The sequence below is a fragment of the Euprymna scolopes genome, chromosome 36 (assembly GCF_053919585.1).
Source record: "Euprymna scolopes isolate OS-2025 chromosome 36, ASM5391958v1, whole genome shotgun sequence".
NCBI lineage: Eukaryota > Metazoa > Mollusca > Cephalopoda > Sepiida > Sepiolidae > Euprymna > Euprymna scolopes.
Window position 1 is genome coordinate 53,946,012 of NC_136517.1, and position 26,911 is coordinate 53,972,922.

Genomic DNA, 26,911 nt, shown 5'->3' on the forward strand with positions numbered 1-26,911 from the left:
AATCACATTGACACACTGGTTCCAGTTAGTTCACCGAAGTTAAGCAACTTTGAGCCTGGTCATTACTAAAATGGTTGACCATTTGAGAATACCAAGTGCTGTATGTGCTCTCTGCTTATCTCAGCATTGTTTCCAGTCGTCCTGGACTTCTTGTCACTGGAATTAAGCAATACCAACTCAGGAGAGGTGTGATTAGAGATTGTCTAAGCCTTGCTTAATAAATATAAGCACTGCACTCTTACAGGGAGTATCCATTGTCTTTCAAGACTCAATGGAGGCCATGAATACTTGTCTGTAAAACAGTAGAAGACTTACTTGTTAAGTTAGAGACTTGGAGGAATGCTAGTTAGGACTTGGAGGAAAGTAAAAGTCTGAGAGTTAATGTTAATAAGACGAAACTGATGATCAATGATTGCAGTATTAGAAAGTTCCCCAAAAGACTTTATAACTGGGTTCAAATCTCCTAACCAATAGCAATTATAATTTTCTACACTGATGATTGCATAAGCATGAAACACTAGTGTCTGTAGGTATAAAAGTAATTGTTAATATTTTTAAAATATTATACATTATATATATACTATACTATATTATATACTAGAAATAATACCGGTCCCAGGACAGGTTAAATTCTTCTGAACGGAACAGTTTTGCACTGTTTTTATTCCCCAGAAGAGACAAGTTCCTCTGCTTAGATTGTGGAAAGGGAGTCGGATGCAATTCAATTTTTTCTGGTACTTGCAAACATTGGGTACAACAAGAAGTGCAGTGAAATTATTGGCAGGTTGAGAAAGGATAACCAATTTATGTGCAAGAAGTGTAAGACAATGAAGATAGATGAGAACTCGGATATGGACCAGACATATACATATGGCAAAGCTATTGAGGCTGACACAAAGTTTTATTACTCTGTTGATACCATTAGAGCACAGGGTGGAGTAGGTTATGGAGTGATTGCAAGAGTTAGAAGTGGATGGAGTAAGTTCAGGGAACTTCTGCCATTACTAAGCAGCAGAACATCACCAATCTCAATAAATGGAAGAGGCTATTAGGAATGTGTATGCAGTGTGATGTATGGAAGTGAAATCTGGACAGTGAGGGTTGAAGACATGTGTTGCATGAAGAGAAATGATGTAAGAATGATACAATGGATGCGTGATTAAAGACAGACTTAAATTTGATAACCTAAGATGAAGATTAAGTGTAGACAGTGTGGGGAAATGGGTACAGAACAGAAGATGCTGATGTTATAGCTATGTTGAAAGAATGGATGAGAGTGGTTAGTAGATGTAAAACAGTTGAGGTAGCAAGGTCAGTTAAAAGGAGGGGGCTAAGGAAAACATAGGAAGAAATAATAGAAATTAATTTGAGAAAAAGAGGGATGAATAAAAACTTGACGAGAGATAGGTTAGTTTGGAAGTCAATTTCTTAAAACCATCCAACACATGCCAGCATGTAAAACAGCTGTCAAACCAAATGTAATGGTGATGATGATGATGATGATGATGATGATTGTGGCTAATATTTTTCCTGCGATTAAAACTGCAATTCATTGTTTCTTTCCTTATAAAGCTATAAAAGTAATTTTTAATATTTTAAAAATGCTATACATTATATATATATATATATATATATATATATATATATATATATATATATACTATACTATATTATATACTAGAAATAATACCAGTCCCAGGACAGGTTAAATTATTCTGAACAGAGCAGTTTTGCACTGTTTTTATGCCCCAGAGAGAGAGTCATTGCTTAACGCATAAATGCTTTCTGTTTCCTTGACAAATTTCGTCGGTTTGCTCATTATCTTAAAATTCTGGTGGATCAGTCTTCTTCATCTCAACACAAACCGATCAGCCTCTTCTGCATCGTTAATAAGTTGTTTAAATCTGTGATAAATCAGAATCTGATACTTATTCTCTTTTGTTGTTCTCTTCTCTTTTTTGAAGTATGGTGAAGTGACGGCTCTGGCGATTTCGAGTAAGAAAAATGGATCAGCTATTGTAGAGTTTCCAAACACAACCATCGCAGTATGTACAGGAATTTTTTCTTCTTCTTTGTAACAATTTGTTCTGAGGGAAACTCGGTTATTCAGAACAGGCCACTGAAAGTTCGCAGTAAGCAGTGTCAGATAAAATATTTGCATTATATTTAATTATTTTTTTGCATAAGTAAAATGTTATTGTTTCATTGTTTTGAATTTGTTTTTCGTATTATCTAAAATGTATTACTTTATGAAATATTTATTTTTTTCTCTTTTTTCTTTCCTTTTCTTTTTTTTTTTTTTTTGTAAGAAAAATAAAATAATTTTTTATCTGACACTGTTCGCTGCAGACTTTGAGTCGTTTGTTTTTGATTCACCGAAACTTTCAACACTTTTCATTCATTATAAGTTTTGAAAATATATTTGGAAAAGTTTTAGAATATTTGTGAATAGAATTGATATTATCCATGCTATGATTCTCATCTTGGTTGCTATTTTCACAACATTTCAACTGATGCAATCTCTGTCTGAAATGAATAAACATACAAAGATCTGAAATCTGTTAACTTCTGATTGCATTTAATGAAAAAAATATAAATCCTCCTTTAGTTCTTATCCAAAATTTCCCTATATTTTTTAATATAGGAGAATTTTGGATAAGAACAAACAAAATAATTATGATGTACGTACCTGTGATGCAATGAAAATATTATATTCCAAAAAATCACATAAATTGATCAAGTTGTTTTATTTTTAAATGAAAAAAAAATCTAATTTATGAATATTGGCGGAGTGACTATTACTTAGTGATAAGAGTTATTATGAATAAAAATATAAAGTAATAAGATAAAAAAGACATATAAAGGTAAGTTGTTTGTATGACCAGTTAAAACTTAAAAAATACACAACAAACCCATACAAAGTTGGTATTTTTTTAACCAACATAACCCTGGAAAAATGAAATCTAAAATTTAGAAAAAAAAAAATTCTTTGTGGGATTCAAATGACCTTTTCTATCATTGAATGTTATCAAGAATTAAACATAATTTTTTACTGTTATCATGTATCATTAATCAACATTTTTTTTAAATTGAAAGACACTAGCTTTGGATTTATTTTATCATTTCTTAACTATTGTCATTTCTCTAGTTTAGTTTTAGTATTGCTTTGGAAGCATCCTTAATTTTATTTTCTGCTTTCAGTAGTGCTATGAAGGCCTCCTAAGTTTTATTTTTTCACTCCTCACATGAAAAAAAAAGAATTCTTCATTAGGTGGGAGTTGTGAGAAAATTAACACTATTTAACATCTATTTAGTTTTTTATGGTCCCAAGCAATGCTAGGTAACCCTGCAAGTATGCCATAAAACTGCATCCAGTGATATGCATGTAAATTTACATCATAGATAATTGTTGCATAGGGATGGGGTCTTTTTAAGATGACGGGTACATGTAATATAGGAGGTAACAATGAGAGTGGAGAGAGAAGAGACATTTATACAGTTCTGGAATGTTTCTTCTTAACACATATATTAGCAAGGAGAGAGGGTGATCAGTTCTTTTAACACAGAAGAGGGGAGGAGAGAGACATTTCTTGTAAGAGTTACATAACGATGAGGGAGACAAAGTTCATATTAAGTATGTTTTCACACGTTAAGGATGTTTCACACGCTGTTGAATGATGACACGGCACAGTTTTACAAAAACATGATGATAAGTTCTTTATTATCATATCGACCGGTTGATGATAATGATGACAAGGAATTCAAAGTCGTTTTACATGATTAAACCGTTCTACCCCTTCGCCTCTGAGGGAACCCTCCTCTGATCATGTCAGCTCTGTCCAACCAACTCTGCTGACTGTTCGACCCAGACTCGATTGCCTCTAATTTTTTACTCAAACTAGCTCCTATATTGAGAATTCATTTTTGCTATGACGTTAGATGTGTGCTCTAAACGCGATCGACTCACGTGGCTTAAACATACATGCTCGGCACGTGTTCCCAAAACACACTTCCAGACAAAGAATTCTCACTAACTTATTTTTCAATATATTTAATTTCTATTGTTCATTCTTCTCTAGCTGACCTTTTTTTTTAATTCAGTTTTCATAAAAACAATTGAACAATTAAATTCTTTTTACAATACCTATTTCCAAACAATAGCTACATTCTTACATTCCAATCTCAATCTATTCTGAACCTTGCTTGCACGGTTCAAATCTCGGTCTATCCCAATCCCATTTTCACTTATCTAATGTTCTTCTTACTTACAGGAAAAGGGGACAGCCCTTTTTCCTGTAACATAATTTCTGAAAGATATCACAAGTTGGAGGCTTTTTACCAAAACAATTGAGTTCAGTAAAGGGTTGATACGCCATAAAAATAAACAACTAACATTACAAGCTAGAAAAACTATTAGATATCATGTTAGCTATTTTTAAAATCTAGGTGTTTTCTTGATATTTTGTGCTGTTTAAAAAAAATAAAGCACTTCTGCTGTGTGCCTAATGTCAGGCAGAATTTCCATAAAAAGAGTTTCTTTTCAAAAATCTCTGTGGAACATATTTCCACGAAACTGCTTTACTGCAGATTATAACATGGTTGTCTTCAAATCCAATATCATCAAATATTTATCATAAACCGTCCTTATAAGTGATTCAATTTTATTAATTTTATTTATCACTAGCAGGGAGACCCAACATTGCTCGGGATTGAACGATGATCAATGAATGTTTCATACTCCCATATTTTTATTGGCATTGAAATTGGTGAAATCGCCTGTTTTTCAATCAAATCGATTGCTTGCTCAAGTTAGGGACCATTGCGGTGCACCAGGAGGAAGCTTCACATGTCTCCCTGTAGTGAGTTAGTCCACAGTTCATTTTAGTTTACATACACTGTAGAGAACCTACTCTTGATTTGTGCAGTTGTGCTTTAAATAAATTGATTTCAAACATGCTCCTATCATATCAAAGAATATATTGTTGATTTTATAAGTTTGTGTGGTAATAAAGCTCCTCAAATGCACTTATGATATTAGGTTGTGTAAAGTGTTAACTTTGGTCAAAATCGCCTGTTCCATTTTTCATCGGATTATTTTGATTATTGATACTTATCTATGAACACTGCCAGGCACATAAAGTACTTTCATAAAGTGAAATTTCATTAAAATCAGCCCAGCTATTTTCAAGTCCATAGAACAAATGCACATACACACAAAGTTTTTTTTATATAATAGTAGATAGATAAATATAGATTTTCAATCCTCTCATAATATTCATTATTCAACTGACAATCCATCCATCCATTTTATTAATCCTGATATTCAAGTGGCTTTTAGCCTTGATAAGTAATAACTCATTATTAAAAAAAAAGATATGGAAAATCTGCAAATGGCTTAAGATACATTCTATACATCATATCTGTTAACAAAATGGGCTTTCATTCAGTTTTTACTCAGCTTTTGGTAATTTTCACTACTTATTAAGGCTGAGAGCCATTCAAGAATAAATTTTATTAGTCATGGCAGAGATTACTATTTTTTAAAGGTTCTAAAGTTTGTTCAAATTTTTTTATGAGGGTAGGGAAGGGATTATGGTAACTATTTAATATTTATTTTCTTTCTTCCAGCAAAAGGTTCTGCTTTGTGAACGGGGTCTTGAAGAAAATCCATTCACTCTAACTTGGGTTGATGCAGCGCCTGTAAATAGAGCAGCTCCACCTCCAGTGCCCAGCAAGTGGGATGACAACGATGAAGAAGAAACCCACTCATTTGTGCACAAGGTAAGCAACTAAGGAAATGGAAATGAAGGAACAATTTATGATATCATTTTGGGCTTCTTGTCCAGAATTCACCCAATTAAAAAAAATAAAAAAATGAAGAAAAATCTGCATGATATACATATCCGTGATGAACCAAAAATATCATATTCCAAAAATTATGTAAAGTGATCAAGTAGTTGTATTTTTAAATAAAAAAAATAAGATTTTAACTGAATAGCGGTTGTCTTGCCCGCTATTTTAAAAACACTGAAAAAAAAAAATAGAAAAACCATGGGAGACAACTCAACATAATTCAAACTTGCGAGGCTTATGTTTTAATGGTTATGAATTCCCATTTATCACTTAAAAATGATTTTCTTTCTAAAAATAAAACTATTAGATCAACTTAAGTGATTTTTAGAATATGATATTTTCATTTTATCACAAGATCGTTAATTATTATATCAATCAGTGAATCTATTATGCCCTTAACTCATCAGAAGAAATAGCAACAATCAATCCGTCAAAAGGAAATAAAGTGTGATTTGACATGATTAAAATCCGAAAATTGGAAGAGAAGCTGGAAACATATTAAAGGTATTTGCAGCTTCTCTTCCAAGTGATTGATTTTGTGCTATGAAACAGATACTGTCAAGAATTGTAAATGTAAACTGAATTAAAGGAATAAATAATAAGATGGTCAACATCATGAATTTTGGAATATAGTCTTTTGTCATTTATTCACTATATTGCTCTGTAATTACATTGAGCTTCTTAAATAAGGATTGGTATATATTATAAGAAAATATATTTCTACAAAAAAAAATATATATATATGTATGTTAGTGGAAATGGTAATTAATAAAAACTGAAGAAAGTGCTCAATACTGTTGTAGAGCAAATATGCGTTTTATTTTTTATTACCGTATCTTTCTGTTAAGTTACATTATTGTTTCCGCTACCCGGCCGTTTTTTTGCAGTCTGTAGCTTCCTCAGACTTTTACAGAAATGTTCGTTATTATGGGATGGAATATATATATTGTCACTGTTCATGTAGACAACCTGTGCTGTTTTTGGATCACAGGTCATCTATGTTCAATTGATGACGTCATCCTTTTGTTACTTTAGCATTTATAACATTAAAAAGAATCTCTTCTCAATGTCTTCAATCTGTTTAAGTAGATGACATCATCCGCTGTGACATCCTAAAGGATATTTCCAGTGTCTTCCACCTCTGTATAAGGGCATGATGCCATCCACTGTGCACACAGACATACAAGATCCTCAGAGTTTTAGTAGTATATAGGGTTCTTGTGCAGAATTTAACCTAATTAAAAAACAAAAACACAGACAGATCTTTGAGATGTATGTACCTATCACAAAATGAAAATGTCATATTCCAAAATTCATGTAAATTAATCAAATAGTTCCTTTCATTGAGAAAACCAAATTTTATGAAGACACGAGGATGGTGTCTCGTTCCACCATAAAGGAAGCCAACTCAATTCGAAGTAGTAGTCTGTACATCATAAAGATTTTTTTTTATACTTTTGTTTTTTTAATTACGTTAAATTCTGGGCAACAAGCATATATAGTTGAAGGTTAGAAAAGTGTTATGCTGTGAAAGCTTTGTTCAAAGACTGATTATTTTTGCTTTGCATTTTAGATCCCATCATCTCAGTTTGGTCAACAGAACTCAATGTTTCAACCAATGACAGCCCAAGAACGAGACTATGAGAGTTTAGTCCTTCGAAAAATGAGACAAGCCGAGGAACGGAGGCGACTCACGGAACAAATGCTGAAAGAAGATCAGGAATAAGAATGAGCGAGAAAATGTTTGTCTTGTGTGTTTGTACAAATTTATTTTTGTATGTAAATTATGACGATTATTTGAGCAATTAAAAGACAATAAAAAACAGTTTTAAAATATGTTTTTTATTATTGTTGCATTTTGTTAAGTTGAAATGGATTATCATTTTAAGATATAGTCTGTTGGTACTTTTGCATAATGAGGGTCGTGCTATCATCAGAATTTCCCTGGCAGTTTACGTAAAACAGTGGAAAGTGCCAAAATGCTGAACCAATGAAATTGCAACAGCCAAAAGAAAAAAAAATCATCTATATATTAATACGATAGCGTGTGTGTTATTTTCTGTGTCATGCTTACATTCGGGTCGTTTAATTGTTATGTACTTCCATTTCTTGTCATAAATAATTTTACCAAGAATTCTTCATAAGTTTGGTTTCAGTTTCGATTATAGCTGATGGCACTTAAGTCATCTATTTTTTTATAAATAATTTTATCAAAAATTCTTCATAAGTTTTGGTTTCTGTTTCGATTAAAGCTGAACAAACTAAAGTTATATATATATATATATATATATATATATATATATATGTATAAGTTTGGGATTCTGTTTCGATTCAAGCTGATGAGCCCAAGTCATATAGATATATATTTTATTTTTGAAATTGCAACTTTATAATATATAAAAATTGATAAAACATTAACTCTATAATAATACTAGCATTTCAGCCGGCGTTGCCCATGTGTTTGAAGGTGTATGTTGAGCAAAAAAAAAAAAAAAAAAAAAAGTGGTAGTAGGAAGGAAAAGAACGGGAAAAAAAACCTGGCGTCTTTGCTGTTACAATCACTGCCAAACCGGAAGTGATGTAGGTTTAAATTAAGGCTAGACAATCGAAAGGAGAGGATGACTTTTGAAAATATCGGCGAAAAAAAGCAACCCCCCCCCTGTAGAAAAGTGTTGAAGGTGAAGATATTAATGTTTTTAGCCAATTTTTCGATATTTGTTGTCTGAAAGGTCGAACTTTAAAAAGATTCTGATCTTGTAAAAATCTGTCGCCTCTGTCAAAAGTTTTAGGCAGACATGCAAACATACATACATGCATACATTTATATATTGGTAACAAAAGATTTTCGACCCAAACCGATTAAAAAGCTTGCCCTATCTCTGAATACCCTTTATGTAAAATTTCAAATGTTTAGATCAGAAATTGTCTGAGTAATTAGGTAGAGACCGCAGAGGTCAATTTTTTTAAACTTTGACCCCTATTATGACCCCTTAACATTTATTGTTTTGGGCTCAAATCAAGTTATTAAGTTAGATCCAAAATTTCAAGTGTTTAGACCCAAAATTGGCAGAGGAGTTTGGTAGAGTTCTCAAAGGTCAAATCGTTGAACTTTAACCCCTTAACAGCTAAATTTCTGGCCGAACACAGATTACAAAGATTTTCACAAATCTCAGTACCCTGTATATCATATTTCGAGTCTGTAAACTGAAAATTGACAGAGTTATTGCGTAGAGAAATGTACACACACAGATACACAGACAGACAGATACACAGACACGTTCACTTTTATAGATAGATAGATAGATTTGAATTCTTCCGACTAATATTCTCATTTCAAGTATTATTTTCACATTTCGGTCGATGTAACCTCCAACCTTCTTCAGATGTATCTTGTGGAACTCGGGAATCCATGCAGAATTTTGAATGGAACCCTTTATTTAATCCATGGTGTAGCTATGACTGGGTAGAAGTCTGAAGTAATTCGCAATTGTATTTTGAGTGTTTCCTGCACTGATGATGGAACCTTCAACCTCCAGAAGAGTGTAATTACAACTGAATTTTACCAAGTACTTTATCCGCTATGCTACAGGACAATTCTAGTATGAATTTTAGGAGCCTTCAACCTATTCTTGTTTTTTTTTATATAAAGATTTGTTATTGTGTGAATAAAAGTAAAGTCTGCAACTATGGTTTCTTTTGTTAGTTACTACACAGAAATGTAGGGGAGGGCGCCGCTTATTTTTCAGGATTACTACACTTACCTTTGATTTTTCACTTTATGATGCTGAGCATTTCACAAGAGAGGAATTGAGTACCATTGTTTTTTTTTTTTTTTTTTTTTAGTCTTTGGTATAACCCGACTAAAAATTGAACCCTGGTCTCCCAACTCATTGGTCCTGGATATGACCTAAAACTATATCTGATGGTGAGGCCCCACCTTGCGGGCCTTGAGGAGTGTGGAGCCACCCTTTAATTGCCATTGCTCCCAGGTCCACTCTGACCCGGAGTGGTAGTACCTGTTCGGGTCCCAACTATGGGTTAAATAGAATCTGACTTAAAAAAAACAAATATGCTCCATTAAAAATCGTTCCTCAAAATAACTAGATTTGGCATTAAATAACCTGAAAAAGGTTGATATGCCATAAAACAAAAACAACCAACCAACCAACCAACCAACCACACTCATTAGCTAACACTAACCATTATACTTAACTTTGTTTTGTTTTTATTCAAAGACTTACCTATGATTTAATTTCAGATCAATTTTTTCTTTCTTTCTTTTTTTTAAATTTTTTTTTATACGCAAACAAAGCATGTTGCCACTTCGACGTAAGGGGCTATTATTTGAGATTGTGTCTAATGGAGGACTGTGGGGAGTTGAGTATTGAGATGTCTGTTAACATTACATTTAAGTTTTTGCAGGTTAGTACAGTCAAAGAAGCAGGAAACAGGGAGGGAATTCTAATAATAAGTCTAGCTGTCCAAGGGAAGAAAATATTAGAGTAGAAAGCTTTCCAGCATCTGTGGACCTCAGCAGCCTGAAAAATCTATGGCAACAATATTCTATGCATATATGAATTGTGGTTTGTAAAGATATAGGATACTGTCTGGCACAATGATTTTGTAGCACAGTAGAAGGAAACCCACCTGCTTTGCAACAGCCTTGGCAATGTCCTCAATGTGTTTGTTCCAATTTACATTTACGGTCCCATTCCGTTACATACTAAAGGTCGTTTTCCAGAATTTCTGCCATTACTTTGGATATGTGTACATTTAGTTTTCCCTCATATCGCATGAGTAGGGCTATGACAACAGCATATTCTTTTCATTGTTTTGACTCTCGAGTATATATCCGACACAGTTGGACACAGTTAATCAACCGAGAACCACATCACTCTATATAAAAGCATGTAAGATATCAACAGATACACGCTCGAGAGTAAAAACAATGAAAAGAATATGCTGTTGTCATAGCCCTACTCATGAGTTACCTTTCGTTTGCCAATTCAAAAACATTTCCAAAAGAATGAGAATTTGAAAACCTTGAATAATAAAAAAAAAAAATTAGTCATATATTAATAGGATAGCATGTTTTGTTTTTTTTATTTTTTTTACATGGGGGATCACCTCTTATCAAGGTCCGAAAGCAACTCGGGGATAAGGGTTATTGTGTGTACAATAATCAATGGGATTGTATTGTAGTAATCGTTAGTATTGGAGATTTGATAAAGTGTCTTACTTAAGGGGGCGATTAATCAGGAATTTGTTTCTGTTGGACTTGAAGACATCCAAGTTGTAGTCAGGTGGGAAACAGGCAGACGGAAGAGAATTCCACAGGCGTGCACTTCTCAGAAAGAAGCTTTGTTCATGGAATCTACGTTTTGATTTAGGCACAGATAAAGAGTGGGGGAAATTACTGACAGTGGTTTTAGCTAGACGGGTGTTTATCGTGAAAGATTGGCAAGGGGGAACCAGAGATTGGAGCTCGGACGAGCACTTGCCATGGAAATAATGATAAAACAAAGACAGGCTCGCAACGTCTCTTCTGTGGAAGGGAGGTTGCAGGGAAGAGAAAAGGACATCTCCCACTAAGCCACAAAGTCTATTTTGTACTTTGTCATGCAGGATAGAGAGTTTTTAGCAGCTCCAGCCCAGATGTGGCAGCATGTGTGTTATTTATTTTGTGCGTCACGCTTACATCTGAGTGACTGTCATTTACTTGTTATGAACTTCCATTTTTTTTAATAAATAATTTTACCAAGAATTCTTCATAAGTTTGGGTTTCGATTATAACTGAAAGAACTCAAGTTATATATATATATATATATATATATATATATATTTCATAATTTTTAGTTTCAATTCAAGCTGATGCCCCCAAGTCATAAGGATATATTCTTTTATTTTTAATCGCAACTTTATAACATATAAAAATCAATAGAACATTAACTCTATAATAATAATATATACAAAATCTGCAAGAATTAAATATCATATTTAAGCGTATTTTACGACCGGGCTATGTCGGACGTCCCTGCTAGTTTAGATAAATACTTTTGCAGTTTTAACAAAAGAGCTACAATAATATCAGAGCCTTTTGGCCAAGATCAAAGTGTAGTACCTGTTCTTCAGATGCAGCAATTCCATTTCTCGTTCTCTTTCAGTGGAGGAGAAATCCTTCACGACTGAGACAATTTTTATTTTTGTACCTTTTCTCCACGTTAAAAAACGACCCTGGTGTCTAACTCTGTCCCGTGGGGAGGCATTGTAAATAGGTACAATAATATCAGAGCATCTCCATTTATGCTGAACATCTACAGAATGCCGACATCAATATATTACATACTAGCCTGGGTGTGCGGTGTTACCTGGGTGTTTGGAGGTGTGTGTTGAGCAAAAACAAACTGGTAGTAGGCAGGCAGGCTCGAACTTGTGAATGTGGAGAGAGGTGTTTAAAAAAAAAAAAAAAAAAAAAAAAAAAGATGGTAGTAGCATGAGGAGGGAATCAAAACAACAGTAGGCAGCCAGGGCGAAGAGAGATATTTAAAAAAAAAAATTGGTAGTAGACAGGCAGGCTCAAACCCATGACGCGAAGGCAAAAAAGAAAGTGAAAGAAAATATGATGTCTTAGCCGATGTCTCCATGACGCGACCGGAAGTCAAAAGCGTTCAAATTAACCAAAGTCAATCCGCCGGTGACGATGACTTGCTAAAATGTCAGCGAACAAAATCGACCCCTCCTTGTACAAAACGGCTGAGTTTAGGGTGAAGGAATTAATGTTTTTGGCCAATTTTTTGATATTTGTTGTCCGAGATGTTGAACTTCAAAATGATATCGATCTTGTCAGGATGTGTTGCCTGTCAAAAGTTTTTGCGAGATATACAAATGTACATACATTTAAACAGAGAGGTGAGATTTATATTATAGATGAATGAGCCCCTGTGGAATTTCCACAGGTCCTGCTAGTTTGTATTATTTGAATTGCATTGTTTTCATCTTGGCTGTTATTGTCACAACGTCCCAACCAATGTTCCTGCCGCCCTCTTCAAGTACGTCCTGTCAAACTTGAGAATGTTTTTGTCAAACATGAAATGGCAAACGTTTAAATTAAAGCTCGTCAATTGAAGAGAGGAGATGACTTTCAAAAATATCAGCGAAAAAAGTAGAAAAGTGCCCAGTTGTGGGTGAAGGAATTAATGTTTTTAGCCAAGTTTTCAATATTTGTCGTCTGAAGGGTCAAACTTAAAAATTACATTGATATCGTGAAAATCCATTGCCTCTGTCAAAAGTTTTAGGCAGACATGCAAACATACATACATTTAAACAGACAGGTGATATTTATATTATAGACTAGCGGGGGGCACCTGGTGTTGCCCGGGTGTTTGTAGCTGTGTGTGTTTTTGGGTAAATCGTTGGCCGGGTGTTTGTTTAAAAAAAAAAAAAAATGAAGCCTTGACGCGCAGTTGGAAAATAATAAAGTGTGAAAAAAAAAAAAAAAAGTGCGACTTGGCAGGTGCCCATTTTTGACGAGTTAATGACGTCAACTTTGAGTGCGGGACAGTGTTTTATTTACCGCGAGTCTGTTTTTATATTAAAAAGCTTAATACAATCGAAAATTGTTGAATATTTATCTTTTGAAAGTTGGGCAAATTAAATAGACAGGCGACCCCGGTTGTTAACTCATAGATATTATCATTTAGGCGCGATATAAAAAGTTTTAAGAAGTTGTGAGGCAACCGATCGGTTCTCGGAAAAAAGCCTTTCTTGAACATACACGAAAACACACACACACACAAAGATTTTCACTTTTATATTTTTATATATTTATAGATATTTACTGCTAAAATTTCACAAAAATCAGAGGTATCTGAATTTTCACAAAGAACTTCCACCCTCTCTTTGCCTCCTTTACATGAAACTAATTTAAACTAAATATAGCCTGCATTATACAGCCTTACATCTCCTTTTCAAAATTTTTAATGATGAGTAAATTAGTTCAGGAGTGAATTCTCTACATGCAAATACACAGGGTGGCACATAAGTCATTTTACCATTTTAAAATAAAACTTTTTTATGAATAAGTGTACTTTATTATTTTTTTTATAAAAAGTGGCAAAGTGATGTATATGCCTCCTGTATAAGCACTAAGTTTGTATAAATAGATATATGTAAAATTTGAACACAGTTTGATGAAAATAAAATAAAGATGAAACAGGTTAAAAAATATATTTTTTTATTTACAAATTTTGACATGTAAAAATATTGAAAGGCATTCATAGAATGCAGCTAATTTTTGCCACAAACAGAATATTTATGAAAGAGTTTCTTGGAATTACCAATGGATTTTTAGCGTTACATTTATTATCATTTTTTTTTTTATTATCATTTTTAATTATTTTTATCATTTTTTTTATTATTATCACTTTTTAGTCGTTGTACAGAATTCAATGTAATTAAAAAAAAAAAAATGCAAATCATGATGTACGTATCTGTCATGGAATGAATTGTTATATTCCAAAAATCATGTAAATTGATAATTTTTTAATTTATATATGTTACAGTCATTGCCAAGATTTTATTCTGATTCATTAAATTTTATTCTAACCTGATGTAACGCAAAATTGATAGAGCCTTTTTGAAGTTATCAAAATAACAGTAACAGCATCAATATTAGTAGGAGCAGAAAGAACGATTTCTGCAAAAATAATCAATTCTGATTGGTTATATGTCCAAGTTTGGTTGGTCATAAAGATCCAACTTCAACCAATCACCTGGCAAACTTCTAAATATAAGGCAGAGCACAAGCTCACCCAGAGAGAGGCTTGGAGAAGCAGCAACGTTGCCTAACGAATCCTTGTCAGTCAGACCCACAGCTCTAGACCAAGAGTTATTGACAATTTAACAATGATAATTTCCACCCAGCAATGCCATCATTACCATTTTCTCAACAACCAGCAGCAAAACTTTTACAGTCTTGCTCTAACTATTATCACGATGATAGCCTTCATGCGATCAAACACCGCCCTAATATCATCTCACATAATAATTTCTATGCGGATAACTCCATCTTCACAAGAGAATTGTGTAGCTATTCAACAACCCTCTCTCTGACAATCTTTCTTCACTGTGATATCCTCTTACATGATCATTTCTATGCAGACAACTCCACTTCAATTCTTTTCATAAGGGAATCATGCCTCACTCTCCAATAATCTTCTCTCTGACAATCTTTCCCCATTAACAACAACTTCCCTTAAATTTTAATAAATGATTGTAAAACAATCAGTCAAAAGGTTCATCCCGTGTTTTGTCTGTTTCTTTCTTGTCACCATACGCTTTATTCATTATAGAACATAAGTTTGAATAGAAAACTTTATTCGAAATATAGAATCCCCACCATGGTGGCTTTATTGTAACAAACAAGACATTAAAAGCATGTATGTGTTATAGTCATTGATAAGATCTCATTCCGATTTATTAAGTTTTATCCTAACCTGACATAAGATAAAATTGATGGAGTCCTTTCGAAGTGATCAAAATAACAGTAGCATCAACAAAATTGACAGCACGAACAGCAACAAAAATTATCTGGAGCAGAAAAAATGATTTCTACAAAAATAATCAAATCTGATTAGTTAGAAACCTACAGTTTCATTGGTTATTTGACCTAACCAATCAGAACAAGTCACAATGGGAGCTGAGCACCAGCCAGATTTCTTGATATAAAGCAGGGTGCAGGCTTGCTGAGCAGAGAGATTCTGAGGAGCAACAACGTTGCCAAACGAACCCTTGTCAGTCAGAAACCGTAACTCTCATAAGGGGACGTCCAATTTGACCCTGACTGCAAGGCCACGGATTCTCGACAACTTGCATGATAATTTCCACACAGCAACATTATGTTTACGTGGACAACTTCACCTCAGTTATCTTCACAGGGGGATTTATGCTTAGCTTCGATAACCATCTTTCTTCACTGTGATATCACTTTACATGATAATTTCTATGCGGAAAAATTTGCTCCAATTATTTTCACAAGAGACTCACATCTCACTCTCCAATAATCCTCTCTCTGTGACAATCTTTCCTCACTAAAAACAACTTTCTTTAAAGTTTAATAAATGATTGTAAAACAATCAGTCAAAAGGTCCATCTTGTGTTTTGTCTTTCTTTCTCACCACCATCTATTATAGAACATATAGAAAATCATACCTTAGGATTTTTATGGATTAATAATAAATCGTAGCTATTAAAAGACTGATTCTATTATCTGTAGATCGAATTGATTTATCTCCCTTTATTTAAAGATGGTGAATCGAGACACACCATCCTTGTTTCCTCAAACAATTTTATTTTCTTAGTAAAAAAACAAAAACATTTGATCAATTTATATGATTTTGGGAATATGACATTTTCGTTCTGTGATGGGTATGTACACCATAAAGATTTTTCTATATTTTTGTTTGTTTAATATGATTGAATTCTTGATAAGAACCCACTTTTTATTATCATTTTTAAGTTAATAAAAAAAAATAAATGAAGAAAATTGTAAAATACGAAATTAATTGAAATTTTTTTTAATGTTTTAGACATACTTAACTAGACATATTTAACAAGACCATGTTTATATATACATCTGTTTATTGTATAAATGATCCAACAGTCTGAAAATGAAATATCAGGAAAAAATACAAACATCTCTCCCCTCACATTTTTATTTAATTTGTTAATTTTCAAAATTCCCTTTATTGCTTTCATTGGTATAGGAAAGTGTTCACTCTATGGCCTTTTTCCGTAATATTTTTCAACCATTTGGGCTTTGAAGTCGTTTACAAGAGTATGAACACTCTAAGGGGCATTGTTGGATGTTTCTCGACAGTTACTACTTCCAAAATGGGCCCCAATAATAGTTCAAGCTTCTTGGTTCCCAAAAGAGATAGGTCTGTTACTAGCAGCAGTTCAATAAAGGTTCAGAATTAAATTTTTGGTGAATCAGAAGAACAATTGACTAAGTCCGCAGCAAACAGTACCAAATAAAAAATTTGCATTATACTTAATTATTTTAGCATAAAATAATAAATAAAATGTTATTGTTTCACTGTTTTGAATTCATTTTTAGTATTATAAAAAATTATATTACTTTATGAAACATTGATTTTTTTCTTTCTTTTTTTTTTTTAAATAGAATAATTTTTTTTTATTTTACACTGCTTGCTGTGGACTTAGAGTCACCTGTTCTGATTTACAAACTATTTTGATTAACATGTAAATTTGACTCTTTATCAACACCAATAGCATGTAAAAATATTAGAATATTGTGAATAACTTAAAATGAAAACAAAACAAATCCACATCGAATTGGTACAGGATTATTGTTGATTTTTGTTTAACAAAAAGGATAACAATTTGGTGGTTTGTTTCATTAGTTTCATAAAAATAATCCTGTTTTCTTTTCAGACTGCATAACAAAAATCGTATCGACATTCATTATATTATGCTCTATCATTTTGAGAAAATTAGATTGCAGCACAATCATTTTGTGATATCAATAAAATGTTTGGTGTAGGAAAGAAATAAAATGAGCAAAATCCAAATTGAAAATTTTTTCATGAAGTTAAAATTGGTTTGATACAAACTTCACAAACAAAGAAGGAAATCAACCATCAAATTTCAACAATCGGACTCTTTTGCCAGCTGTGTAAAAGGACGAAAGTTTGATAATGAGAATGTTGGCTGAAGACTTTAATGTGAACCATTCGACCATCGTTTGTATAAAAAAAAAACTTAGGAAAGTATGGAAATTAGAGGGTAGGTCCCCACAAATTCTCAGATAGCAACAAAACTGAAACTGTCTAAATTTTAGCAATTTTTTAAATTTAACAAAAAAACCCCCAAAAAACAAAAAAAACCCAGATATTAAAGTAGCGCATAATTATGGAAGTTCTTTTTACAAAAAAAAAAAAAAAAAGCTGCCATAATTATGCACCACTCAGTATCTTTAATAGTGCTCCCCTAAAAAATAATTCATTGAAAGATAAAAATAAAAATAAATCCATAATATAAAAAGCAGGTGTGTGTGTGTGTGTGCGCGTGTCTCAAAAACAACAAAACAACTACCTACGGAGTTGGTATTTTCTTGATAAGTGTTGCTTTGAATGAATATTTAAAATTTAGAAAAAAAATCATTCTTTGATCCTAAACGGGTGCAGATTTTTGTCAGCGGTGGGTAGGTGCTTTCCCAGACAGATTATGTACTAACTAAAGGGAAGTAACTGCTTTTAATGAGTTAATTTCGTTATGCTGACTCATTCCTCGAGGAATCTATAAAAACAAGTTGTCTGTGTGCGTGTACATATTCAAAGAGAGGAATGGGCTGGGCAGAGAAGAAAGAAGAGTGGAAAGAGAGAAAGAGAGAGAGGAAACCAGAGGAGTGGGGGGGGGGGAGTCAGAAAGATATCAAAGAGATAGAAATTTTAATAGAGATATGTTGCATTTTTGCCCTGAGCAAAAACAGGTAGCCCTGTTAGTTTTAAATAAATATTGATGGAGATAAAAGTGTTACATCACAATCTGGTTAAATTTTAGCAAAATTTTCTTCAATCTCTTTTCAACTGGGGTTCTGTTTTTTTTTATATTCTCTTAATTATGACAGTTATTTTAGAGATTGAAATATTAGTCAATGAAGTCCCTGGAAATTACCAAGACCCTTGGAATATTCTTGGAGGTTTCATTATTTGTTACTGTTTCACAAGGGTCCCAGTGATAGTGCCATCTTCTTGGTCACCCACCAAAAGTTAAGTCTGTGAATGCTTTCATCCTTGACTCCATGAAAAAAGATGTTAGTACACGCTACACAGAAAAGTGTGATCAAGGAAACAGGTAAATTGAGTTAGAAAACGTCCATTTAGTTTGCCTGGTGGGCACGAATTGAATGGAACTCCATGAACCAATCTCTGATCATTCTTCTGGATATGGAACCGTCTGGAAGTCTGGGGATTTCTGGATGAAATTTAATGCCCCCTCGTAACTGTTTGAATGACGCACAATGGTCTGAAAAAAAAAAAAAAATAAATAAAATAAAAAAACAACGCTTTAGTGTCACAGAAAAAAATAAATAAATAAAAAAATAAAAAATAATAAAAAATAAATAAATAAAAAAAATGTGTCACAGACTGATCGATAAATAAATGTTTGCAGCGTTATTATTATCAGTCTTTATCAGTTTGTAGAAAGAGCATTTTAAACCATTGAAATTTATTTTTTTCACCTGAAAGAAAAGTTATAAATTAATCATGATGATATGTTCAAGTAATAACAATATGCACAAAATAAATTTAAATGTTTTAAAATGCCATCTATAATATAAATCTCACCTGTATGTATGTATGTATGTATGTATGTATGTATGTATGTATGTATGTATGTATGTATGTATGTATGCATGCATGTATGTTTATATGTCTGCCTAAAACATTCGACAGAGGTGATGGATTTTCACGAGGTCAGTATAAAAATTTTTATTCAAAAATTTTTATAAATAAAAATTTTTAAAAATATTTTTTTTTTAATTTGAAAATTTAAGAGAATTAAAAAATCTTTTTTTTAAAATTTAAAACACTTTTTTTTTTCCAAAAAATTTAAAAGCATCTAAATTAAAAAAAAAAAGTTTTAAAAAATCTTTAAAAATATAAATAAAATAGGATAAATTAAATTAAAAATTTTTTAATTTTTTTTATTATTATATTTTTACCCCAAACAAGGCAAATTGCCACTTTGGTGTAGGGGGCTACTATCAGGGGCAACAACTACTGGAGTACTATGTAGGGATTTGGGCAGCAAGATGTCGGTTCACGTTACACTTGAACTTCTGCATGTCAGTACTGTTGGGGAAGCAGGGACCTGGAATGGAATTCCAGAGTCTAGCGGTTCTGGGGAAGAAACTACTGGAGTAGAAAGATCTTTTACATCTAGGGATCTCTACTACAATTGTACAAAGAACAAGTGAAGCATGCATGGCCCACCATGAGTGCACAGTGAACGAGACAAAATAAAAATGACTGAATTTAGCATTTACCCCCACCCCATTTAGCCCCAAAAGTCCCCAGGGCACGTTAAATCCTGATGAAAATTAACAAGCGGTGCAGTTTTAAGCCTTAACATATGTAAACTTGAGTTCTGCACCATGCAAAAAAAGAAATGAAATCCATCATTTGCCTCACCCCTCCCATTTAGCCACAAAAGCCCCCAAAGCCTTAACATATTTAAATTTGAGTTCAGCACCATGCAAAACTGCTAAATAGACATGCACAAAAACCTTTTGGACAAATATGGTAAAATAGTCCCCAAAATGGAGTGTTTTTATTAGCCCTAAAAGAGCCCTTGGGGCACACCCAAGAGTTATCGCGAAGTATAGACAAACAAAATTATATAAAAATCAGTTAGTTACAATTTTTCAGAAAGATTTATAAAAATCTAAGGCATCAATTTTCTTTTTATAAGCACAAAAGTGTCAGTGTTAGCCATTTTAACCCCAAAGACACCTGGGGGGGGGGGGGGTGAATCAGAGTTTTCCCGGAAAATCCGTTCGGTTACTTTTTTACTCATATCATGTTTAATGTCTGTGCAAAATTTGCAAAAAATTCCAAGGTGTATTATTGAGAAAAATGTGGACAGAGGAACAGACGAGGGTGAATTTACAGGCCCACCCTCCTTTTGTCAGGGGATCGAAAACCCAAAGAATTGTTTTCAATGTCTAATTGATCTAAGGAGGCTCTGAAAAAGAAATCTGAAAAACGAATCTGATTCTGGGTTCTTGGATAAAAAAAATCCTTACGAAAAAATTGCATATTAGCGCTCCTTGTGCATAAAATATATTTTCATACATATCAAAAGGTTTTTAGAAAGGTGTAGTGTTTGTTCCAAAGGACCGTGCACAATACAGATATTAGGATGTTAAATTCAATAGAAAGGAGCAATAAAATCCAAGTGAAACGCTTTCTATAATTTTCAAGAAAAAAATTGTTCGATTTGAAATTATAGAAAAACTTAAAATATAAGTTAAGGTTAAAAATAATGACTAATAATTAAGGTCTGATGTGGACCAGAAGAAAAAGTGAATGTGCATCAGGCTGTCTCAAACAAGAGGCGAAAATACTGAATTTATCCTATTTCATTTATTGAGGAATCTATAAAAATAAGTTGTCTGTGTGCATGTACATATTCAAAGAGAGGTATGGGCTGGGCAGGAAAGAAGAGTAAAGAGAGAGAAAGAGAGAGAGAAAGGAAACCAGAGGAGTGTGGGGGGGGGAGAGTGAGAAAGATATCAATGAGATAGAAATTTTAAGAGAGATATGTTGCATTTTTGCCCTGAGCAAAAACAGGTAGCCCTGTTAGTTTTAAATAAATATTGATGGAGACAAAAGTGTTACATCACAATCTGGTTAAATTTTAGCAAAAGTTTCTTCAATCTCTTTTCAACTGGGGTTCTGTTTTTTTTATATTCTCTTAATTATGACAGTTATTTTAGAGATTTAAATATTAGTCAATGAAGTTCCTGAAAATTACCAAGACTCTTGGAATATTCTTGGAGGTTTCATTATTTGTTACTGTTTCACAAGGGTCCCAGTGATAGTGCCATCTTCTTGGTCACCCACCAAAAGTTAAGTCTGTGAATGCTTTCATCCTAGACTCCATGAATAAATATTGATGGAGATAAAATGATATATATTTTTTAAAAAGATTTTTTGAAATTTAAAACAAAATTTTTTTTTTAACTATTTTTAAATTAAAAAAAAATTGGTTTTGAAAAAATTTGCTCTGAATTGAAAAAAAAAAAAAAATGTTTAAAAATTTTTATTTTCTTTATTGTTTCTTCCATTCTCTTCTCTCTTTTGTATCCATCATATTATCCCTCCCCCGCACAATTTTTTTCATTTCTAATCTGAATATTTTTAAAATAGATGTTGTCTTTTTTACCCTCATCTTTGCCGGCTTTGTCTCCTCTTCTGACGAGAAGCATTTACCTTTGAAATGACAAGGCTTAAACAGGTGTCTTCCTTTCATTTCTATAACCCTTTATTGACTTGATATTGTAATAAGGTTTCAATGTAACTTTACTCTTTATCCTTTTAACTTATTTTTTGCTCCTCTTAATTAGGTAGAGCTTTTTATCCTGATGGGTTTCTCTTATGGACAATTTATTTATCAGCTTAATTTTATTACTAATATGAGTCAATAAAGAGAGAAAATGAAGGTATAAAGACTACATTCGGAGTAACATAAATTATTGAGACTGTTTGGGAGAATCCTATTGGTCATATAGTTCCCCCAAACAGCTTCAATAATTTATTTTTCTCCTAGACATCGCATACCTATTATGTTATTTAATATCTTCTCTTCTCTTCTGATGAGAAGCATTAGTAGGCTTCAAAATACCATGGTATAAAGAGTTTCCACTTACCCAACACCCCTAATTGATGTATACCCTTATTAAATAAATAAATAAATCCATATATATTACTATGCCCTTCTTATACCTTCATTTCTCTTTATTGACTTCTATATAATCTCCAAAACAATTTGTTGAGCTTTGTATTATCCCGATAAATCTCCTCTTAAAGAATTAATTTTATTCCCTTCCTTTAAACCCCCCCCTCCGTTTATTAATATATACGTACATGCATAAGGATAAGAAAAAAAATCTTAAAAAGAGGTGGCCTACCATTTATAAAATTTTGTAGTTCTTTTGCATCTACGTCTCTCTGTTTCACAACGAGGGCAGTTGGGATTTCTCCAGCCTCACCATCAGGCAACCCAATCACAGCAACATCTAACACTGCAGGATGATTCAGCAACAAGTCTTCAATTTCTTCGGGGGAAACCTGCAGAGAAAAAAATCAGGTTAGAATAACTGAAATTTTCAGAAATCTCTGCAGAATTTTGCACACATATCATGGGTAGAGTTTCAGTTCTTGTCCAGAATTCTCCAATATTAAAAAACAAAAATAAAGTTTGTATGATGTACTTCCCATGACAAAACAAAAATATCATATTCAAAAAATCACGTGAATTGGTCAAGTAGTTTTATTTTTAAATAAGAAAATTTAATTTTATGAGTTTTCAGGGAGTAACTCATTTTGAAAAAAACTATCAAGAAACAAGGGAGATAACTATACAATAATTTATACTTACTAGATTTATGTCATAATGACTATGAATTCTCATCAATCGCTTAAAAATGATTTTCTTTATAAAAATAAACTATTTGATTCATGTCTGTGATTTTTGGAATATGATGTGTCAAAAATACAATTAAAAATAAAACATGCAAAAAAAAAAAAGAGGCCCATCTACACTCGAGAGAAGGATAGACCACGCCAGTTTCCCAACTTATTATTTTACCTCGCGGTATATACAGCGCCTCACCTTCCCAAATCGTCACCTCACTGGGCAGGTCCAACGTTGCTTAATTTTGATGATCTGGTGAGAACTGGTGTGTCAACGTGATTGTGCCGTATTATTACCACAGGCACAAGGCTGTATAAAAGACCAAAGAAAACTTGGCTTGACTACTTACAACTGTTATTAACTTTATGGATCAAACCCCATGGAGAGTAGATGTAAGATGTTACCTGGTGTTGCTCACACTGGAGTTTGGGATACTCGCAACATCTTAAATGCAGGATGGAACGATAAATTTGTCGCCTAAAGAAAACAACACTATAGCATTATTTTAAAACTTTTATTGAAAAAAAAAAATCAATTCCAGGAACTTGATTATGTAGTAGAGCTGACATCTACTCAATGTAGCCGCCTTCAGCCTCAATGACCGCCTTGATACAAATCCGGGACTGGGAGCATGCCTTTTCCACATGCGCTGGCAGGAGCTCGGTGAATACTTGGTGGATGGTGGTGATCGTGTTAGGCTTGAGGTTGTAGGAGGTCATGTGGTGAGGTTTTCAACTTATGACCAAACAAAGTAGTCCAGCAAGTTCAGGTCGGAAGAGGAGAGGGGCTAGTGAGAGAAGAGTACAAAGTCGTAGCACTCATTCTAAAGCCAAGCCTGGGTCTCTCTGGTGCCGGGTCTGCCAGTGGCCATCTGATTGCATCAGGGGATAACCACACTCTTGAGCATATGCAAGTACACTTTGCTGTTAACTTTCAAGCTGACTTTGAAGATGTGAGGTGGTATGACGTGGCCCTCACTTGAAACCATACCAAAGACCATAACCATAACTGGAAACTTTGCTTTTATCACTCTGGGCATATCCCTATTATTTATGGCAATTCAGTGATGCATTTTAAGGGTGCTGGCAATGGTCCTGTTGTCATAACTTGGATCGATAGAGGGCATAAATTGTACAGCAGTGCATCATCGCTTGTTGAACATTGTGTCACTTTCAGACATGATAGAAGGCTCTTATCACTCTTGGGATTTGTACACAACTGGCCAGCTAGTAAATGATCTTTAACAAAACAAGAAAACCGGTTTTTAACAAACAGAAATGGAATCATGTTGTCTTTTCTAATGCGACAATTTTATTGTTCTACCCTGTACAAAAACTGGATGATGGTGACCATGATGATTTAAATTTGTTGCAGTTGGAACTGGGTAAATCGTAACTCCTCATCCTTGCTTTTTTCAAGCAACAGGATGAGTAAAAGAATGAAGATCTTAAGAAAAAATAATTAAAAAAGGTGGAGAAGGAGGGATACTGACTCACCTGGCAGCCTTTGTATTTAATGAGTGGCTTTATTTTGTCTACAATTCTATAATGACCATCTGGATCACACACACCAACGTCGCCTGCAATAGAAAGAACCTCAATTGGTAAACATAACCAATGCCTTGTATCTTTTATTTTTTTTGGAAAAGTGTTAAACTTTAGTGGCTGTTGATATCATTTATTTGGTTTGGTTGTTTAATTCCGAATCCAGTCATTTTGGGAAAAAAAAAAATTATACTTCAAGTTCTTTATATATTCAAATATTTATTCATGATGTTTGGTTTGGTTGTTTTGTAGAGGAAAATTGTTGTTTTTGTTCTTGACATTTCAGAATAGAGAAAGAAAAAAGAACAATAACAACAATGTTTGGTGCATTTTAGGTCAGTAAGCTTCAGACAGCCTGATTTGGTAGCACCAGGGATATCATTTGAAAGCGATTCTCTTATAACTATTCACAAAAAATATAAGTACTCTTTACGAAATGTGGTAATACCAATACAAAAAAATGCTAACAAGTGGATTCTTACTTTGGATTCCTACTTTCATCTTTTTTCTGAATTTGCTCATTTACATTTTTTGTGAATCTCCAGATTAACCTCTACATGTAATACTGTTTGTAAAAAAAAAAAAAAAAAAAAAAAAAAACAACAAAAAAAAAACATTGCACAAAAACTTTATTTTGTACTTACCTATTAGGTTAAAAAAAAGTTAATTCATCATGAACTATGCAAATTCATCCAGGATTTCTGTTGTTAAACAAATAAAATCAAATAAACTGTCGCCAACCATTTTCGACCTTATTAAGATCGATGATCAAGGGATATAACACAAACTTTACTTGTAGCAAGGGAAGTGTTAAAGCCATCCCATCCCCATGTTAAGAATGGCTTCCTAAATTTGCATGAGGATTGATTTTATTTTTTTTTTAAACAAAAATACTGGATGAATTTATGTAAAATTTGGTGTATGGTCTTTTTTTAACCTAACAAGTAAGTATAGAAATTTGTTGTGTAACTTTTTTTATTTTTTAGATATTGGATTTAATCTGGAGAAGCACCACAATTTTTTTCATATACTAATGCTTCATGTGAAGTCTCCTATAAAAAACAGTATAACTTTTATACAAAAATTTTATCGGTCATTCAATCATCTAGCACACTTTAGTTTTTAATAGCATTTCTATTGTTAAATGTCTAGATTTATGAGTGTAAGCATGCCTTACTATCAAGGCTGAATACAATCATGCTGATGTGTAAGAAGTTGAAGTAGACATAAAGATTAACTAAGATAATAAATATGAGAATAAAAATTATGTGCTAAAAGTTTAACTTGTGTAACAGTAAAAGTATTTTATGTTAAAAAATTGTTTGTTATTGAACTCTTTGGTTTTAATGAAAAAAAAAAAAAAACGTAGGAGATGCCATGTTTATTTTAGTGTTTGTAAAATGTAAAGTATTCCTAGGATGGGACAGTATCCAGCCAATCAGAACAGCGTATAACTTTCAAACCTGGATGGAGCAGTGCATATTTCATGAGGGAAGTATTGTTTAGTGATAGACACAAAATATGAAAATGAAACAACAATGAACTGAAATGAATAAAGTAAATGAAGAAGAGGAATTCATGGTGATTAATGAGAGAGTGGTAGGACATATTTATTAGTGAGTGAAAGTAATAACCACTTTCTCTAATTATGAATGTCATATGAGAGTCATGTATGTTGGAATTAATGTAGGAAATGTTTAAATTGAATGTTAATTTCCGGAAACACATCAGTTATTGTCAAGAAGCAAGAGCATTTTGGAATAATATGTAACTAGCGAGGGGTACCCAGCATTGCCCGGGTGTTTGGCGGTGTGTGGGGGGGTTAAAAAAAAAAAGTAAGTATGAGGATCGAACCTGAACCGTTGAGGCAAAGTTGTGAAAAAAACACTGTGCGACGTTAACCATTGCCCCACCGCGACATGCTTACGGAAACACGTTTGAATTTATTTAATTACTTGTATTTAGCAGGTGCTCGTTTTAATGAGTTAATGAGGTCAAGTTTGACTGTGGGATTTCATTTACTGCTGAACGCTTTTTTTTCCCCCAAGATGTTATAGGAAAAAGACTAACCCACATGCGGTGAGCAACAAATGTTGAATATTTATGTTCCTGAAATCGAGCAAATTAAATAGACAGGCGAGCTTCGTTGTTAACTGTGAGATATTACGATTTATATGTGATATAAAAAGTTTTAAAAAGTTGTGAACCGACCGACCGCTTCTCTGAAAGAAGCCTTTTGTAGACACACAGAAAAAGCGAACACACATACATACATACATACATACATACAT

The 26,911-nt window shown here is 33.1% G+C and overlaps 2 protein-coding genes across 2 annotated transcripts in view; one reads left to right on the forward strand and one right to left on the reverse strand.

The window, feature by feature from the left end:
- The window catches only part of LOC145260490 (dnaJ homolog subfamily C member 17-like), a 42,694-nt gene extending 35,005 nt beyond the window's left edge, over nucleotides 1-7,689 (forward strand). The window contains exons 9-11 of the mRNA XM_080118601.1: nucleotides 1,965-2,045; nucleotides 5,629-5,781; nucleotides 7,427-7,689. Coding sequence (XP_079974727.1) covers nucleotides 1,965-2,045; nucleotides 5,629-5,781; nucleotides 7,427-7,579 — 387 coding nt within the window. The 3' untranslated portion in view covers nucleotides 7,580-7,689. The remainder of the gene's footprint in view (nucleotides 1-1,964; nucleotides 2,046-5,628; nucleotides 5,782-7,426) is intronic.
- A 9,755-nt stretch (nucleotides 7,690-17,444) lies between these two features.
- The window catches only part of LOC145260489 (uncharacterized), a 55,662-nt gene continuing 46,195 nt past the window's right edge, over nucleotides 17,445-26,911 (reverse strand). Inside the window, exons 9-11 of the mRNA XM_080118600.1 lie at nucleotides 24,573-24,655; nucleotides 22,571-22,730; nucleotides 17,445-18,900 (exon numbers count right to left, since the gene is read on the reverse strand). Of these exons, the coding sequence (XP_079974726.1) occupies nucleotides 18,755-18,900; nucleotides 22,571-22,730; nucleotides 24,573-24,655 (389 nt within the window). The 3' untranslated portion in view covers nucleotides 17,445-18,754. The remainder of the gene's footprint in view (nucleotides 18,901-22,570; nucleotides 22,731-24,572; nucleotides 24,656-26,911) is intronic.